The sequence below is a fragment of the Mercenaria mercenaria genome, chromosome 13, assembly GCF_021730395.1.
Source record: "Mercenaria mercenaria strain notata chromosome 13, MADL_Memer_1, whole genome shotgun sequence".
NCBI lineage: Eukaryota > Metazoa > Mollusca > Bivalvia > Venerida > Veneridae > Mercenaria > Mercenaria mercenaria.
In genome coordinates, this window is record NC_069373.1 from 3,474,238 (window position 1) to 3,494,931 (window position 20,694).

The 20,694-nt window shown below is 35.7% G+C and overlaps 1 protein-coding gene across 1 annotated transcript in view; it reads left to right on the forward strand.

Moving 5' to 3' along the window:
* LOC123530132 (proton myo-inositol cotransporter-like) overlaps positions 1-1,115 on the forward strand; it is a 33,150-nt gene extending 32,035 nt beyond the window's left edge. Inside the window, exon 3 of the mRNA XM_053521022.1 lies at positions 889-1,115. Coding sequence (XP_053376997.1) covers positions 889-1,115 — 227 coding nt within the window. The remainder of the gene's footprint in view (positions 1-888) is intronic.
* Positions 1,116-20,694: the final 19,579 nt, after the last annotated feature.

The window sequence follows — 20,694 nt, forward strand, 5'->3', positions numbered from 1 at the left end:
GATTATGATATTGTTTTGTACAAAATTAATGGTCTCTATAATAACACCATATGCTGTGTGCAAGAATTGAATACTGTGAAATCATTAATATTCATGGGGGACTAACTTCCGTGGATTTCGTGGTTCAGTCAATCCACAAAATTTAATCCCAACGAACAAGTAAAATTCCCGTTAATTCAATGTTCAAAATTTGAAATCCACGAATTCATATCCCCTCGAAATTGTTTTGAATAAAACCACGAAATTTCATGCCCATGAAATTAAATGATTTTACAGTAAATGCCTCAGGCTCAAAGGTCAAGGTCAGACTGGAGGGTCAAAAGTTTAGATAATCAGTTTCATGTCAGGAATCAATCAGTCAAGGGATTTAAATATTATATGGCATTATGTTCTCAGTAACAAAAACGATAGGCAACACACAAGACCTGGACCTGTGGTGCTATGGTCAAGGCCAAACATGAAAGGCAAAGTTCACATGGTCAGAGTGTTACATGTCCAGTCATACTTTGCCATTCATCACAGGATTTTGATATTTCTGTTCTCAATAATGACACAATGAGTTGCACACGAGACAGGGGCAAACATGTTACCTAACACTGCATTATTGGTTCATTAACAGTTGATTTTGTGGGTCAGTGGTCAGATCAGTAACTGGTAGTCTTCCAACCCTTTAACTGAATAGTAAGTGAATGAACCCAAAGAATGTAAGGGTCAGGTCTCACAGAGGTCAAGGTCACACATAAATATTAAAGAATGATTGTATCTTAATATAAGAAGATTTCCTGCCATGATAAACCTGTCGTAGGTCAACAATAAATGTCACAATAAGCCATTGATGAAAATGGGTGTAAGCTCATGTTCATGATTATTGTTACATTTTATTTTCAGGGACGTTCTTACTGTATGCGGGTCTGTCATTTATAGGGGCCTTATTGCTGTTTGTATGGCTGCCAGAGACTAAAGGGAAAAGCCTGGAGGAGGTAGAGGGTTTATTTGCCAGCCCCTGGTGTGGTGTCAGTTCAAGTTCAGACTATAATACAAAAACCATACAGTATGTTCACATACGAGGTCTTAACAGAGATGGACTGGAGTCGGAACTGGATTCACCAGAATAGTCCAAACTGGTGAATAATAGTCGGAACTGGATTCACCAGAATAGTCCGAACTGGTGAATAATAGTCGGAACTGAATTCACCAGAATAGTCAGAACTGGATTCACCAGAATAGTCATGCTGAAATATAGATAATCCTTTAGTTTAGATTACAGTGTGCATTGTCTGTTACTCACCAAGTAATCAAAGAATCCTTGTATAGATTCTATGATGTGGTCTATTTTTTCTTAGTCTTAATGAAACAAAATTTTATGTTAGTGTATCTGTAAGTAATTAGCTGTAACTGCTTCATTGTAATGTGAAATTAGGCACTGTCTGTCACATTGGAAACACAGACTTATTGTTAACATGTACACATAATAGGCCTGTTGTGAAAATGCAGCCAGCTTGACCATGGAATGTCTATTTACAGACTGACATAATCTTTGTTTACATTATTGTACGCCATTATATGCCCAAAAGGAGCGTATTATATTATGATGCCGGTGTTCATCTATCGGGCATATATTGCTCTGCTTTGCGGTGCTCTTGTTAAACCTTTGCAATTGTGAAAAGCTGCTGTTTCTATACCTGAAAGTTAGGTTGAAGCATCCACTTTACCGGAGCATGATGCAATAGGAGTGAGCTATTTTGATCATTCACAGTCTGTTTGTCCACACTTCAAACAACATCTCCTGAAACAATTTGATGGAAATTGATGAAACTTGGCCTAGATGTTCCTTGGATGGTCCTCTAACAAAGTTTATCAAACAGTTGCATTCTGTGCAGAATTCTGGTTGCCATGCCGACCAAGAGGAACAACTTTAAAAATCTTCTACAAAATGGCAAGGCCCAGTGCTAAGCCATTTCATATGTAACAAATCATGCCCCTAAACTCGGTCTGCCCCAGGTTTCACTTGTTTTACATTGACTTGTATAGGAATAACCTTTAAAAATCTTCTTGCCTGAATCCATAATGCCCTGAGCTTAGATATTTGGTATGTAGCAATGGATCTCCACCAATTTTGTTAAGATAATGTTCATGGGGTCAAAATGACCCTGCTCCAAGGTCCACTTGTTTTACATATACTAATGTATGAAAAACTTTAAAAAATTGTCTTTTGTTAAACCTAAAAGTCTTGAGCTTAGTTAGAGCAATGTCGGCAGTTATCGACACCTTAAGCATTAGCATAGGATAACTGATTGTTTACTTATGATAATCTTAGTTGAAACCAATTTTCAGTGTTATTAATTATTCATCCCCATCATCAAATAGTCCACATAGCAACAGCTGTAAGGCAACAAGTGATAAGACAACCACACATACAAAAAGTCGCCGAGGCAGTTATGGACACCCTCGCATTTTTTTATAAAATCAAATAAGTACATTGACAAACGATGAGTAAGCTACATCAGTTGTAACACTTAAAAATATATAAATAAAAATGATAATAAGTTGCAAGATGTTTAAGCAAGTAGAGCTAGACTAGCTCTAAACTTAGTATACAGTAGAACTTTTGAAAGCCAATAAAGGATGAAACGCAACAATTTTCAATGTTTAGAATATACAACTGTAGAGAATAAAAAAGAAGTCTCCAAGCACCTTAATTTCGTAGCATTTTTTTTTCAAGTAAGCAGGGTTAAGAAGTATTACACAGTTACATGTCTATGTTTTGATACACTTTATCTTTACCTATCTTATTACTTAATATTTTTGACACAGACTCAGGCTTATAATTGTGCAATATCTTCATCCACAATTGGAGTCATTACACTCCAGTGACAGCTCCAGTTTCCTCAGATTTGCCCAGTTTCACTATCCAGCATCCAAATAGTCGAGCGCGCTGTCTCCTTTGACAGCTCTTGTTAAAATTCTTCATGACTGAAAAAAACGGCTTAGATATTGGGTATGTAGCATTGCCTAGTGGTCCTCTGTAGCATTGCCTAGTGGTCCTCTGTAGCATTGCCTAGTGGTCCTCTCCCACACTGGGGCCCTTAAGGTCACTTCATTTACAGAGAATAATATGAAAAAAAAAGCCTTTAAATTTTTTTTTGTTTAAAACCTCAAGGTCTGGAGTTTAGATAATGGGCATGAAGCATTGTGTAGAGGTCCTCTACCAAGTTTGTTGAAATCAAGCTCCCTTTTGAGTCAGGTGAGCGATATAGGGTTCATCATGGCCCTCTTGTATTCAAACTAATGTGTTCCCCTTTTATTGAGTTTGCTAAGATTTTTATTATTTAAAGGACTTTTAATGACTTATTTCAGCCAGTCACATATTACTTCCACATAATCGAGAATTTTAACAACCCCAGTTTCAAAGACCAGAGAGGCATATGCCATTGGAATGTCTGTACAGTTTTTTTCCAATTCAAATTAGACTTTGTGTACATTATCAAAATGAATCAGAACTTTCATGTCCACTTATTATGCCCCCCTTTGAAAAAGGAGGGGTATATTGTTTTGCAGATGTCGGTCGGTCTGTCGGTCGGTCGGTCGGTCGTAATGTAGACCTATCCGTTTCCGGATGATAACTCAAGAACGCTTGGGCCTAGGATCATGAAAGTTGATAGGGAGGTTGGTCATCACCAGTAGATGACCCCTATTGATTTTGAGGTCTGTATGTCAAAGGTCAAGGTCACAGTGACCCTGAATAGTAAAACGGTTTCCGGATGATAACTCAAGAACGCTTGGGCCTAGGATCATGAAAGTTGATAGGGAGGTTGGTCATCACCAGTAGATGACCCCTATTGATTTTGAGGTCAGTATGTTAAAGGTCAAGGTCACAGTGACCCTGAACAGTAAAACAGTTTTTGGATGATAACTCAAGAACGCTTAGGCCTAGGATCACGAAAGTTGATAGGGAGGTTGGTCATGACCAGCAGGTGACCCCTATTGATTTTGAGGTCAGTATGTCAAAGATCAAGGTCACAGTGACCAGGAACAGTAAAATGGTTTCCAGGCAATAACTCAAGAACACTTGGGCCTAGTGTCAGGAAAATTGATAGTTAGGTTGGCCATGACCAGCAGATGACCCCTATTGATTTTGAGGTCAGTATGTTAAAGGTCAAGGTCACAGTGACCCTGAACAGTAAAACAGTTTCCAGATGATAACTCAAGAACGCTTAGGCCTAGGATCACGAAAGTTGATAGGGAGGTTGGTCATGACCAGCAGGTGACCCCTATTGATTTTGAGGTCATTAGGTCAAAGGTCAAGGTCACATTGGCCAGGAACAGTTCAATGGTATCTGATCTTCTTGTCCAAAACCATAGGGCCTAGGGCTTTGATATTTGGTATGTAGCAAAATCTAGTGGTCCTCTACCAAGATTGTTCAGATTATTTCCCTGGCATCAAATATGGCCCCACCCCTAGGGTCACATGGTTTATATAGCCTTATATAGGAAAAAACTTTGAAAAACCTCTTGTCCAAAACCACAGGGCCTAGGGCTTTGATATTTTGTATATGACATCATCTAGTGATCCTCTACTAAGATTATTCAAATTATTCCCCAAGGGTCAAATATGGCTCCGCCCTGTGGGTCACATGGTTTACATATACTTATTTACAGTGTGCATATAATTTCTGTTCCTTGTGCAATTACTAAATGCATCAAGGGGGGCATTTCGTGTTCGACGAGCTCTTGTTATATTTTGAGTTATGCCTCTTTATAGGACTTAGCCATATTATAACTACCTCTGTACCTTGCCCTACAGTTTCCATCCGATTCAAATGAAACTTAGTATACTTGGTCAAGATGAAGTGGACATGTGCATATTTTCAGGACTTGCATGTCTAATTATTATCTTTAGAGTTAAGCCTGTTTTCGGATGTAACCATATTAAAACTGCACCATGCGTTTTAACTCACACAGTTTCCATTCAATTTAAATGAAACTTAGTGTCCCTTATCAGCATGAAGTGGACATTATTACTGGGAATTTCATGTTGAATCATGTTGTTTTTTCTCAGTTGCCCTCATTTTTATTTATACTTTATTCTATCAAGTGTTTTCAGGTGAAATGTGTTGTACAATGTTGACAGCATTCTTTTTATATTTTGTATTAAGGCTTGCCAAAAAAAACCCCAAAAATGGTACATGCTTTTGTACTGAACCACGCATAACAGTGTAGTTTAACTTCTTATATTTTTATAATAAAAACCAAAGCTTAAGTGCCCAGATCAAACAAAGTATTAACATTCATGTCAAGTTAAAACCAAACAGAATATTTTTTTCCTTTGAGTTGTGTTAAAAGGTCTAGCCTTATTTTGTGTGCAATGTCAGTGGTACAAGACACCTTGATATTTAGCTGGAACTTTGTCAAACTGTAGTTTGTTGTTGTTGCTGTAGTCCCTTACCCGTATCTGCATTTTACTGTTAGGAAAATGAAGACATTAATTTTTTTTTTAAAAAGTCATAATATACTGGTCATACTTACTTGCTTTAATAAATTAAACATTAATATTCATGTAGAAACTTAAATGAGTTGAATATAACTCATAATTTGAAATAAGAGACTTGAATCTTGGAAAAAATATGGAGTGACAGGTGTGAGGAGATATCTACCCTAACACCAATTTCTGTACACAACAGACTGCCGAAAACACTAAATTGCAGAAACAAAACACAAAATATACATTCATAAAATGTCAGCCAGGCAAGTTTATGATGTCAACATAAATTCATTATCAGAGATGTAATTATTACAAATACATTGTACATGTACCAGAAAATGTCCCCAATGGATTTTTTTGGAGATTTCCTAACAGAAGTATGCAGAATAAGTTTGGACGTGACGGCTATTGTTGCTGTTGCTTTTGAAAAATGTTATAAATGGTTTGTCTGCATGAAAATTGAGCAGAAAGTATAAGTGCACTATTAACAAATTGTATTGTTTGTGTGTAAGAAAAATGTGTATGCTATTTATAAAGTTACATAGTAGCAGCCTTCCTTAAATGCCAAAATATTTTATCAAAACCGTTCTGTGTTATTGCCATTTTTTTTAAGTGAACGTTCTGTTCAAACAATGAACAGATACTTTCCATCAGATTTAATTCGTCACAGTTGATATTTAAACTGTTTTAGATATTTAGCTGATGTGTGCTTTTTATTCAACCAAGTATTTTTGTAAATTGGAGGTATGTTGTATACTGATTATCATCATACTTAATTCAGTTAAATTGTCATGGCCTCCAATCTAACATTTCTCCCTGATTGCAGTGGTGACCAATCATCCCATATGTATAGGATGAATAGTCCGGCAGGCACATTTTTACTTCTCCTCTGAAACTACTGATCAGAATTACACCAAATTTGGTCGGTAGCAACTTGGTGAGGTCCTCTATCAAATTTATTCAAATGGCGGCATTTGGACCCTTTTAAGGGCCGCTAGAGCTAGAAATAGAAAAACCTTTAAACGACTTCTTCTCATGAACTACTTGATGGATCTTCATCAGACTTGGTTTGAAGCATCATTATAAGGTCCTCTTTCAAGTTTGTTAAAATTGGGGCACTTGGCCCCTTTTAGGGGTCGCTAGAGCTAAAAATAGAAAAACCTTTAAATGACTTTTTGTCATGAACTGTTTGATGGATCTTCATCAGACTTGGTCTGTAGCATGATTACAAGGTCCTCTTTTAATTTTGTTCAAAAAGGGGCACTTGGCCCCTTTTAGGGGCCGATAGAGCTAAAAATAGAAGAACCTTGACATGACTTCTTCTCGTGAACTGCTTGATGGATCTTCAGTCCTCTCCCAAATTTGTTAAAATGGGAGCACTTGGCCCCTTTTAGGGGCTGTAGTGCTAAAAATAGAAATACATTTAAACGACTTGTTAACATGAACTGCTGGATTGATCTTCATGAAACTTAGTCTTTAGCATCATTATATGGTCCTCTATCAAGTTTGGCACTTGGCCCATTTTAGGGGCCGCTAGAGCTAAAAATAGAAAAACTTTTAAATGACTTCTCCTCATGAACCGCTGAATATATCTTCATCAAATTTGGTCTGTAGCATCGTTATAAGGTCCTCTCACAAATTTGTTCAAAAGGGGGCCGCTAGAGCTAAAAATAGAAATACATTTAATGACTTCTTATCATGAACCACTTGATGTATTTTCAACAAACTTGGTCTGTAGCATAAGGTCCTTTCTCAAGTTTGTTCAAATGGGAGCACTTGGCCCCTTTTAGGGGCTGTTAGGGCTAAAAATAGAAATACCTTGAAATGACTTCTTCTCATGAACCGCTTGATGGATCTTCATCAAACTTGGTATGTAGCATTATATCAAAGTCTGCCTCAGGTGAGCGACTTAGGCCCACTTGGGCCTCTTGTTCTTTGTTTCATACAATAACAATAATTACTTAAAAATCACAGGAACATGTAGGAACACTTATGTTAGGATTGTAGCATTTGTTTGGTTTGTTTTATATTTTCTTTCACACTGGACTGGTGTTTCCAGTAATTTTATCCATGCCAGCAAAACTCATTTGGCACCTTAGTCTGGAGGAACCCCAAATGGACGTTGCATTTCACTGCAAAGTAAATGTTTTTGCAGTTTATGATAGGTATGGGTATGCATGTTAATAATCCGACTGATGACAAAATGTCATCCTTGGGCAACTCTCAGAATTCAAGATGGCGTCCAAGATGGCGGCTACGACTCAGATTACCAGTTTACAGGACATACTAGTTGGTGATAAATGTCTTTGGTTTTCATTTAGGACAGCAGACTTCACAGAAACTTTATAAAATGCATGTATAAACCTTTAATACTAAGATTGTTAGACATTTATGAGATATTTAACCTTAAATTAAGGTACAACCGCTTAACTACTTTAAGTTGAAATCCGTTTATTTTGGTACCTCACTTATGAATACAAAATAATGGCAAAATTCTAAAAATGAAGCTCATTTATCTTTCTTATATCACCTAACAGCTTATACACAATCTTAATATTATTCAGTGCTCAAAATTGTCATATATTATGATATAATAATGATTGAAAACAAGGCCACGGTTCTACCTTACGGATGACTACCCGTAATAGGCCTAAATTTCACCAAAAGCGTACATACAACGTGATAATGTAAGCTTTGAAAATGTCAAACGATAAAAATAAGGTGCATATTGACAAGTTATATAGGGACAGAAGTTCTTAAAAATTTCCTTTACATTACCTCCCCTGATTATTTTGTTTTTTTCATGAGTTATCTCCCTGAAAACTAGAAAAATTGATTTTCTCCTTTTCCTTACGGGGAATTTTAGATTTCTTTTTGATATTTTTATCAGAATCATATAATGCAGCTTTCTACCGCAAAATTTTCTCGAACTCAAGTGCAGATTCAAATAATCAAAGAAATTATATATTTCCCATAGGCTTCCATGTTAACTTCAATACCGATTATCTCCCTTAAAAATGATAAAATTTGAAAAATCTCTCGGTGAAACATTTTTAATTTTGAATATTTTTAAAAATACCAAATTTCATTTAAATATTACCATCCATTTACAAAATATGAAATATGGCTATTACACCATGTTATCCTTAACATGAAATACTAAAGATTATAATTATCATACTGGCACATTTTATCCATTAAATGAACAAATACATAAAAGTTAATGTTTTTTACCTGTAAGTATTAACCTCAACTTTATGCCTATTTCAATGAAGAAGATTTGTAAATGTTTAATAGCAGAACAGTAGCTTCCTTTTGTTAAGTTACGTCATTTGTAAACATGCTCTTAGAAAATATGAAACCTTGTTTGACCCTACACTTGCTGTAAGTTAGCCATTTTAAAGTTGTTTTATATGTTTCAAATATGCTTAAATATTACCAATAACAAACTTTTAAATGGTTTGCACAAATGAAATGACAAAGTGTATCATTTAAGGAGCTATATCGCCAGTTTTATAAAGGATTGGATAAAAGCCGTCCAAACCGTTCCTTATGCTTGTCATAGGATCATCATTATCATCATATTTGCCCTAGTGTCACTGATGGAATTTACTGTGCATTTCATCGAGTTGAGCACTTTGATTGCTTTTCCCTTTCCAATACCTTGATAGCACGACACAGTGTCACATCCAGATAGTGCATGAACAGCTGGAAGTTCAGAAACAGTATCTGTATGAGCATCTACAATTGCATTTATGTCGATGACTGTCCTTCCCTGCACTGGAGACTCCATTGTAATTTGATTTTTTATTCTCTGTTTCCTGACATGATATAGTGTGAGTATAAACACATCTGTGTCATCAGCTACGATTGTTATCCCCTTAGTGGATTCTCTTGCGACCTGGACCACTTGTTGAACAATTATATTATCAGCCTCTTCATGGCTTGTGCACATGTCTTCACGTCGTATCTTGACATTCTCTGTAGTTTCAATAGGTGTTTCGTCTTCTCCTGTAACAACCAACTTACATAGTACACCTCTGACTGAGGGTGGAAATGATACGTTCTCGAAAAGATCTTCGCAAATAAGGGCTATCAACTGCCTCTTGTTCTCTGCAACTGTGAGGACCTCACCTTGTGGCGGTATCTCCATTCCCAGGTCCAGTTTGTGTATTCAAGTCGGCACAACTGGTGTCTTCTCAGCACGATCAGATCTGGTAGCACTTTTCGTGCTAAAGTCATGGTATCTATCGAAAATGAGGTACACATTGTAATCAGTCAGCTTTCTTTCGATGTACTTTCTGAACTTCATCAAATAGTCTTAAACACCGTCAGTTGGCCAAACTAGTACAGTCAAAGATCGTGCTGAAAAGACAACAGTTGTGCCGACTCGAATACACAAACTTGGCCCAGGACTGGAGATACCTCCACAATGTGAGGCTCTCACAGTTGCAGAGAACAAGAGGCAGTTGATAGCACTTATTTGAGAAAATCTTTCTGAGAACGTATCATTTCCTCCCTCAGTCAGAGGTGTTCTACGGAAGTTGGTCGTTACAGGAGAAGACGAAACACCTATTGAAAGTACAGAGAGTGATGTGAAGACATGCGCACAAGCCATGAAAAGGCTGATAATATAATTGCTCAACAAGTGGTCCAGGTCGCAAGAGAATCCACTAAGGGGATAACAATCATAGCTGATGACACAGATGTGTTTATCCTCTCATTATATGATATCATGTCAGGAAAAAGAGAATAAATAAATCAAATTACAATGGAGTCTTCAGTGCAGGGAAGGACAGTCATCGACATAAATGCAATTGTAGATGCTTATACAGATATTGTTTCTGAACTTCCAGCTGTTCATGCACTATCTGGATGTGACACTGTGTCGTTCTATCAAGGTATTGGAAAGGGAAAAGCAATCAAAGTGCTCAACTCGATGAAATGCACAGTAAATTCCATCGGTGATGCTGGGGCAAATATAGATGATGTTGTTGAAGAATCAACAAAGTTCATATCATCTTGTTATGGTGTGGAAGAGTCAAACGCAATGTAAAATGCAAGGATTAAAGTATGGTCAACTGAGTCATTTCAGGAAAACGTGAAAAGAGCTCACTTTCAAGCGTGTATGTGGAAACTTGCAGTTGATCCAGATCCTCCAGCACTTGATCCAGTCGATTTTTGGCGGAACAAAGACGAAGAACAGAAATCACTGGTGCCAATTTTACTACCAAGTGAAATTCAATATGCACCACAGGATGTACTAAGATTGACTAAGGTGTAAGAGCGAGAGCCTTGTTTGCGTTGTCGCTGTAATAGTTCACGTCTCTCGTGTACTGTGTTCTGTGCATGTCGTGGAGAAGGCGTGTGTTGTAACGCAAAAACTAAATAGGTGTGTGTTGTAACGAAAAAACTAAATTATATCATAGTTCATTTGAACTTTGAAGGTTTGGAAACTGAGTTTAGCCGCAAATATTGTCCACGGATATGAACGAACAATTTGCATTAACATATACGAGACTGCTAATTATTCTTTTAACCTACATTTGCCTTGGTTTTAAGATAACAAGTTAGAATTAAAAAACATTCATGAAAATAAAGTGTTTCTTTTCCATATTATGACGTAAACAAAATTTCTTGAGAAAAGGAATTTTTAAAATTTACGAATTTTCGTCATTTTATTAGTCTTTTTCTCCTATTTACCGTAAGCTTTATAATTTCTTTGACTAAATTGCTTCATATATCAAATAATTGATAAATTATATAAAATATTTGAATTTAATCCATAAATAAGTCATTCTAACATGATTAATAATCATTTTAACTTAGATACATTATACAAATTAAGATTTGATAAATTTGGCAGCCATCTTGGACGCCATCTTGATTTAAGAGAAATGCCCAAAGATGACAATTTGTCATCAGTCGGATTCATAAACTACAATGTCTCGGCTATTCATATCTGCAAAAACATTTACTTTGCAGTGAACTGCACGCTTATGGTGATATTTTGGAATGCCAGATGATTCCCGCACTGTTAATGACAACTAACTGTCTAACAATTTGTGGATTGATTAGATGTAGAATTATGGTAAAAATCATCGATCTTGATAGTTGCTCTTTATTCTTTATAGTACATTTCTCAATACATTGACAAAATAATCTATATCACTTAAAGAAACATATAACATTAGGCTATAAATGATAAAACTAAACTGGAACTTTACTGTTGTACATTATCAGAATGTCATGATGTCACGACGTCATTTCTGTTTTAACTTATGCTATTGTAATAGAAAGAATTTCATTTTGCTTTATTTGTTTTATAATTTGTAAAAGATGGTATCCATGAAAAATAATCTACCACTAGTTGTAGATGTAAATTGGAATATTTGGCTCCTATGTAACTGTTTTGGAACTGCAGAGCCTCGTTAACTGCCAAAAGAGTTACCCCGAGAGCAGGATATATCCATTTGCATCTACAAACAGTGGTAGATTTTTATATTCTGATACTGGTGCCATCAGAGATAAACATAATCAACCCATAGGCTTTCTTCTTTATACCACATTAGAAATCAGTTACAAGTGCAGTGGATGTAAAATATTGGAACTTCATTTATTAAGTTTGATGTACAAAATACATCTGAGAAATACAAACATCAGGGAAAAGTGATATCACATTTTGTAAAGTTGATTTTGTTTATTATTTCAATTTCAAACAGAGCTTTAGTTGTTGTACTGCTTGCATTTTCTAAAACAAAGGTAATGTATAGAAATTAGAGTTACAAAAAATTAGACCATAATTATGAAAATGTAGATAATACCAATCATTCAATGTGTTCCAGGTATAGTTAGTTTGAATGCTTAAGGAAACCTGGAATGGAAACTTAAATCGTCTATGCCAGAGTGTTCATTATGATTACAACTCATGTTTGTTTTATCATTTTATGGCACCTTTTTTAATATCCAGAGTGATAATGGCAGTCATAATCAAACTCTGTGCAAATGTTTTCAACTACCATAGCTGACATGCTGTTCCATCTGTATTATTTATTCTGTACCTACTTCACCTGATGATGTTACTAGAGATGCAGTAATTTATATTATTGCATATGTTACTAAATATAGTAACAAATTAGCACTGAATTTAAACATATATGAGCAGCGTGAGGCCGTGTGTTCATATGAGCATTGACCTTCCTGCGCATAACATAAACATTCAGTGTCACTGTGCAACATTACTAGTAAAACATTTTAATCTAGTTTTCACTTCACTTAACAGTAGATTGAAACATACGCAATAAGGTTATAAAATAGGGCTGGTCGAGGTTATAAAATAGGGCTGGTTGAACCCTTGTGGTGTGCCTTAAGGCGATATTGGCATACTTGACCGATATTTGCCTTTGGGCCAGTACCTCTTCTAGTATACCAGTATCACCTTTAGGCACACCAGCCCTGTATAATAACCTCTAAATGAAAGATGTAATTTTGTTAAAGGCCTGAATGATAACAGTCTTTGACTGTTAGATATAAGTATTTATATAAATGGAAAATTCATTGAAAGCTTGACCAAAGAGCTATTTTATACTTCTTTGGCTTGACAGACTACTGTAAAACTTGCTTATCACCAGTTCTCAGAATAGACACCCAATTAGGAATTAAAAGTTGCAAAAAAGTCAAAGTTCCTGAAACAGTTTCTAACATTTATTTCCAATAACTATAACACATAAACTTTAAGAAACGAGCATGTCTATACTCAGTCCCTACTAATACTCGAACTATAGAATCATGAATAAAGGTACTAAGACCAAAAAGTTTCTTTTCAAACAAATTCGGGTATGTCAAAAACCTGCTTCAAATAAAAGATATTTGCATGATGAATCTCAGTTTTTCCTATTATTCTTTAAGTACATATAACAGGTTGTCAAATAATTGCTACAATGTATCTTAAATGTAGTTTTATATGAATTTATCACGAAAACCCCTTTTAGTAAATTATCTGAAAAAGAAAAGGACCAACAAACAAGCGTATACTTTCTACTAACATTTCTAAAAGAGTAGAATAATCTTAGTTGTATTATAACAAATATGAAGTCAAAAGGTATGTATATTGAAAGATTCAAACACTCAAACCAATCCTTTCATTAGTGTTCAAAGACTGCTCTCCTAAATCGTATAACGTAGATTACAGATAAAGGTAACGTATATTACATATATGCGTGTTCCAATATTTGCCATAGCCAGTAAAAACCATTTATAGATGCAATACTTTTGCCTTAGTTTTATAAAAAATAATAAAGATTTGAATGTATTTTGACCCTTAAAACGTCTGTAACGTAGATTACTTTCTACGGTATTGTAACATCAACTGGAAATACTAACACAACTCTATAACTCTAACTGAAAAATGACTGCTTCGCATCAAATGTGCAGTGATTGAACCACTTTTGAACCACTGTTTAAGTCTATCTAGCTTTTTTGATCATCGCTTCGAGTTTTTCAACTTCTTCGTCAAGTATTCTGAAAGAACGCCCACTTCTCCCAATACCTACTGGCTTCTGAATAAGCATTAAAACTGAATCAAAAGTAACCCAAAGTTCATCAGGTGGTGATGGCCAATTAAATGTTAATGTTTTATTTCCACGAGCTCCTGTTCGCTTCATGAATGAAACTAAACAATCTTTGTCTGTTTTGTCAACTTCTTTGACATGTCCTACATGCCACTTCTTCTCATACTGCACCGCCACCCATTCATCCTCATCAATATCACCCGGTGTTTCATTTACGTCAACGTGTGTATCATCAGCCTGTTCATTGTTTCTCTCTTCAGCTAGTGCATGAACTTCAACAACATGTGTTTCCATCTGCTCTTCGTTTCTTTCGTCAGCTTTGTCATTGATGTGTACGTTACTTTCTCGTATAATCTTGTGTTCATCAAAGTCATGATGGGTACCATTTCGACACTGTTCACAATAACAGGATGTGGATCGTGCTTTTATCATAACTCTTGTACTACTAAACACTTGGTGAATTTTCATTGTCCCTTTTACTGGAACAAGACTCTTACTAGCTTCGTCCAGCTCATTTCTTGACTTCTTACAGTCGTCTTCTGTGACGTAGATGTACTTTGCACTTGTGTGATATTCCTTACCCCATACGTAAAAGTCTGTCCCATCCTGTATGTTCAGTTTACCTTGCCTTACACTCAAATCAGCCATCCGTTTTGCCGTACCTCCAATTCCATCACATGCGCCTTTACCGTGACCAGTCTCTCAAAAGTTCCATTCAGCTTCTGTTTTCAGTAGTTGTGTATGATCAGACACAATATAAAAAGATGTCTTGTTTCTGTACTGAGAGCTGGGGCTGTCAGTCCAATAATAGACCTTATTCAGCTTTCCGTTCATTTCCGCTTTTATGTCAGGTATAAGATGTTTCAATATTGCGTAGACAGTACCTATATTGTGACTGAGCTCATCAGATACAAAAACATAGTTTATATGATTCATTTCACCGTTTTCTCTATAATACACAACAACAGGGTGTAAAGTTACAGCATTTGAATTCCAGTATGCACTTTGTACTTCGTCTGTACTTGAGCAACTGAAATTTTCAGCAAAATCCATCTGTATGATCGCATGCTCTTCGCCAAGGTTGTCTTTAAGATTCATCATTGCCTTATACTGACTTTTTATTCTGGACACATGTCCCTGGAATTCAGAGGTTTGGTCATGAACAATTTTTGTGAACTCAATTTTAGAAACATCTTTGCCGACTGTTTTGGTCCTCTTTCTACCATCTTCCATTGTTACTTTTTTCCACTGCTGGTGATGTATAATTTCAGACACATCTTTCATTACATCTTCTTCAGTTGTCTCATTAATCTTTCTGATATATTCGTCGGGATTCAGTGGTACACGTGCACCAGACGATTTCAGTGCTTTTAACGTTAAAGCCATGTTTTGATGTTTCTGACATAGACATTGGTTTTTTGTTATGTATCTTGTAAGACTTATGCTCTTCGGTCGCATACGGCAAAACACAGCAAAGGAAACTTGTTTGTCTGTTTCAGTCTTGAACTTCAAATGCAAAAATTTCATACTGTCGTTCAACACCCTTTTTTGATTCACTTTTGTTCCTTCTTTTACTTTGTCGTTCTTTCCTGGCATCACACGGCTATTGTCATCTCTCATGAGGAATTCTCGTACTGTCTTCTGTGTATCTTCTCTCTCTTTTACACGCTTTTTGATCTTGGGCACAATGTCACACCGTTTGCTATCCACCTTCTTTCCTCTCTGAATCCCGGTTAATTTATTCATTTTACTATTCATTCTGTATTTATTTACAAGTTTGCCCGACAGTACTCTAGCAATTACGCCTCTACCTTTCTGACCATTTGATTTTCTGGCACTTTTTATCTCGTCACTGATAACATGTGCAAACAACATGGTATCTCTGATTTTTTTCGGGACTTTTCTTGGCGTAAGACCAAGTTCAGCAATTTCAGTAGCAACTCTTTTTCTTGGTGTTAACGTCGTATCTTCTTGTTCAGTGCAGGATTTAGATTGTGATTCATCAACTTCGCTACCTTCAAATTTGTCCTCCATGACTTGATGTTCTCGTTCTAAACTAGCGTCTTTTTCAGATTCAATTTCTAAACTAGCTTCTGTTTCTGGTTCAATTTCTAAACTGGCTCCTGTGTCAGGTTCAATTTCTATACTGGCTTCTGTTTCTGGTTCAACTTCGTTTCTCAGAATTGTATTGGTATTAGTCACAGTTGCAGAAACGTTTTGTCTTCTTGGATTTTTATTCACACTTTCATGTTCAAATGGTGATTCAAGTAAAATTCTCGTTCTTGACGTTTTACTATTTTGGTGCTCTGTCTTGGCACTTTCTTTTATTTTGGCACTGTCACTTATAGGTGTGCCACATTTCTTTTTCAAACGTTCATATCTCTTAGAGACGGTTTTCACTCGTCTTTTCAGGGCTTCATTTTCCGCTCTCATACTTTTCTTTACTATGCCTCACTGTCGCTCGTGCGATACGTTTCCTTGTCCTATTCTTTGGATCAAAAGCAGGCAGTTTTATTTGCAAAATGTCTCCACTTGTGCATGAACTTACGCCATTTTCGTCCGACTCAGCAACACACTGCACTGCTCTTCCTTCTGCACTTTCACGGTCCGATTGCCTTTGTTCTAAAAGTTTTCTAGCACGATAATTACTGACATATTGTCTTACTTTCTGCCTTCTAGATTTCTTAGAAGATTCTGATCTTTCATCAATTGGTATGTAGTATTTCTTTGTTCGTTTTCGTTCATTCTCAAGAAATTTGCTCCCATCTTGTTCTTTCTTCCTCTCCCGATAAGCTTTTTGGATCTCAGCTCTTGTCTTCCCCATATCAGCCCTAAAATATGACAATAACAATGTTGTAATCTACGTTACCAACTTTGTAATATACGTTACTACAGTGTTTACTGCTATACAGGACTCATATTGGCTAATTTCTGTAATCTTATTGATGTAAGAGTTTGTAAGAAGAAAGAATTACGAAATAAAACCATAATATTTTAGGACTATACCTTACTAACCTCATGTAAAAAAAATTTTTTTAATACTGGTAATCTACGTTACCATGTTATCATGGCAGTTTGGATAAATATATAGCTTTTGTAATACATTGTAGACAATGGAAACGGTCACTTATTCTTCACTGAAGTATTATTTATATATTTCTAAGTCAAAACTATATTTTTTTATTATATCTTCGACAAAAATAACAATGGAGCAATACTACTAAAACAATTTATTAAATTTTGCTTTCAAAAACAATGTCATTTGTTAGACGTTAGATGAATAATATCTACTTTGTATTACGTATACGGACTTATAAATGGATATTTTCTAATGCAAAGCATGTATATGGTTTAAATTTTAATTTGATGGTAACTAAAATTCTTACCTTTGCTGACGTTCAGTTGCAAATCAGAATAACAATTTAGAGGTCAAAACGTGCAGACGAGATCAAAATGGCTGACGAAAACAAATGGCGGATCAGTAAAAAGGGGGAATAACGCATCGGCGATAGAATATCCCGTATTATAATACTGTACGGCACTATTTCAGTGATTCGTAACGTTGATTACTGGTAACGTTTATTACAGAAGAAAAGATTAATGTTGTTCTCTCCGTCGTATTTCAAGTAAGATAATCAACGACTTTAATAATGGAACATCTTAAGGTAACCTTTCATTATTACTTGCCACAACTTTCATAATAACATAAGTAAGATTTCTAATGCAATCACGTAGATTACATTCTTAACTATAACCACTTGCTTAGCACAACAGGGCGTTGAATGTCAGAAAATCTTAGACAGAAATGTGAAAATTACTTTTAAACAATATAGAGTTATACATTTTGGTTTAAAGGTGCATAAAACATAGCCTTGCTTACGAACTATATAAGCATTACCTTATGAGTAAAACTTTGTAACGTAGATTACTACATATTATGCGACATGAATTCAGCCTGTCAGAAACAAATTCAATGAGTATTTGGTGGATCAAATTTATGTTGCATAAAAGTTCCATTAGTGTTATATCACATGTGAAAAGAACTTATCTGGCAAAAACTATACTACTGCATGAACTATGTTTATTTGAGGGCACTATTGGTTGCGACAGGCATTTTCTCTTGATATTAGCCTCTTTCAGGCATATAAAATTATTTTTTGTAAACATGTGTGCTACACTTGCTTATGATTTTACTATTACACAATAAATTATACAGCTCAGGACAAAATGCGACATATAAATGCAGCATACCTATAGGATATCTATGGGCGACATTATTATAATGAAACTGTGTGTCTATTCTGAGAACTGGTGTCATAGTGAACTTGGTTATAATGAAATCTCAGAATGGAACTCATTTGTCTGGCTCAGTTCAAGTTTTGTCAGTCCTGTTCCCTATACAGGTGTTAATTATACAGTATATTTACAGCAAACTGTATCTCAGATATAGCCAACACTTTTTCTGTGACCCCTAACAAGTTCCTTATAACTGCATTTTGCTGCATTGTTTCTGTGTATGTCTTCATTATCAGTTATTCCAATCACTATGGATATACATGGAATTTTGCCTATCTCGTTTTTATTTTCACTTTAAGCTTGACATAACTAAATACATGTATCCAGATTCCTGGTAAAGTCTGTATTTAGATTTGCTTCAAACTTAAGACAGTTGTTCCATTTTAAGTCACATGACACAAGGGCCATTCCATGAATTATGCCCCTTTTATAATAAAGTTTTGATGCACTTTCTTTCTACCTACGTTCTTATTTAACATCATTTCACATCATTACTCGTGACACATTAATCATTCATAGTGATATCTTTAGTTTCCTCTGATTTGCTCTATTTTACTATCCCGTGGTGAAATAGTCTGATGGGCTGTCTCCACTGACCGCTTTTGTTTTTAGCTCCCCTGAGCACAAAGTGCTCAAGGTGAGCTTTTGTGGTCGCCCTGTGTCCGTCTTCAGTCGTCCGTCCGTCGTCAACAGTTTGACTGTTAACACTCTAGAGGTCGCAATTTTGACCCAATCTTAATGAAACTTGGTCAGAATGTTACCCTTAATAAAATCTTGGACAAATTCGATATTGGGTCATCTGGGGTCAAAAAGTAGGTCACCAGGTCAAATTAAAGGAAAAGCTTGTTAACATTCTAGAGGTCACAATTTTGGCCCAATCTTAAAGAAACTTGGCCAGAATGTTGCCCTCAATAAAATCTTGGATGAATTAGATATTGGGTCATCTGGGGTCAAAAACTAGGTCACCAAGTCAAATCAAAGGAAAACCTTGTTAACACTTAGAGGTCACAATTTTGACCCAATCTTAATGAAACTTGGTCAGAATGTTACCCTTAATAAAATCTTAAATGAGTTTGATATTGGGTCATCTGGGGTCAAAAACTAGGTCACCAGGTCAAATCAAAGGAAAAGCTTGTTAACACTGTAGAGGCCACATTTATGACCACATCTTAATGAAACTTGGTTGGAATGTTGATCTTGATAATCTATAGGTCAAGTTCAAATCTGGGTCATGTGGGGTCAAAAACTAGGTCACCAGGTCAAATCAAAGGAAAAGCTTGTTAACACTCTAGAGGCCACATTTATAACTGTATCTTCATGAAACTTAGTCAGAATGTTAATCTTGATGATCTTTAGGTTAAGTTCAATCTGGGTCATGTGGGGTCAAAAACTAGGTCACCAGGTCAAATCAAAGGAAAAGCTATTTAACACTCTAGAGGCCACATTTATAACCATATCATAATGAAACTTGGTCGGAATGTTAATCTTGATGATCTATAGGTCAAGTTCAAATCTGGGTCAGGTGGAGTCAAAAACTAGGTCACCAGGTCAAATCAAAGGAAAAGCTTGTTAACACTGGAGGCCACATTTATGACTGTATCTTCATGAAACTTGGTCAGAATGTTAATCTTGATGATATTTAGGTCAAGTTCGAATCTGGGTTATGTGGGGTCAAAAACTAGGTCACTGGGTCAAATCAAAGAAAAAGTAAACACTTTAGAGGCCACATTTTTGACCATATCTTAATGAAACTATCTTGATGATCTTTAGGTCAATAGGTCAGGTGAGCGATACAGGGCCTTCATGGCCCTCTTTTTTTTCTAATCGGCTAACTAACAAATAATGGACAACATTCCGGAACCAAAGCTGATGTCCTTTGTGCATATTGATATAGTATTTTACTATGTATATGTTAGAATAAAGTTTGTATTGTTAAATGTATATTGTTAATAAGAGATATATATTATGTCCAATAGTGACATGTTGTTGTGATATTTTTGGAAATAAACTTGTTGTGAGATTAAATCTTTGTTTGTTTATATTTGAAGCTGTCACCATCAGAGTTCCTTATCTGTAGCTTGTCTTAAGGAACTTTATATCTTCCTTTTTCCACAAAAAATAGATACATAAATGGTATGTGTTGTGGATAATTTTTGTTTCAAATTTAAGATTATGAAAACTGTTTATCTGTACTTAGCTATTGTGCAAAGAGCAGCAACATTTGGGCAATGTCAGGGAACACTCCTTCAAGTGATTCATTTATAGCTGGCACTAAAATATTCTTATATAATATAATGAACTTGTCCATCTTTCAACTTGGACAGTACCATTAACTGTTAAAAGAGG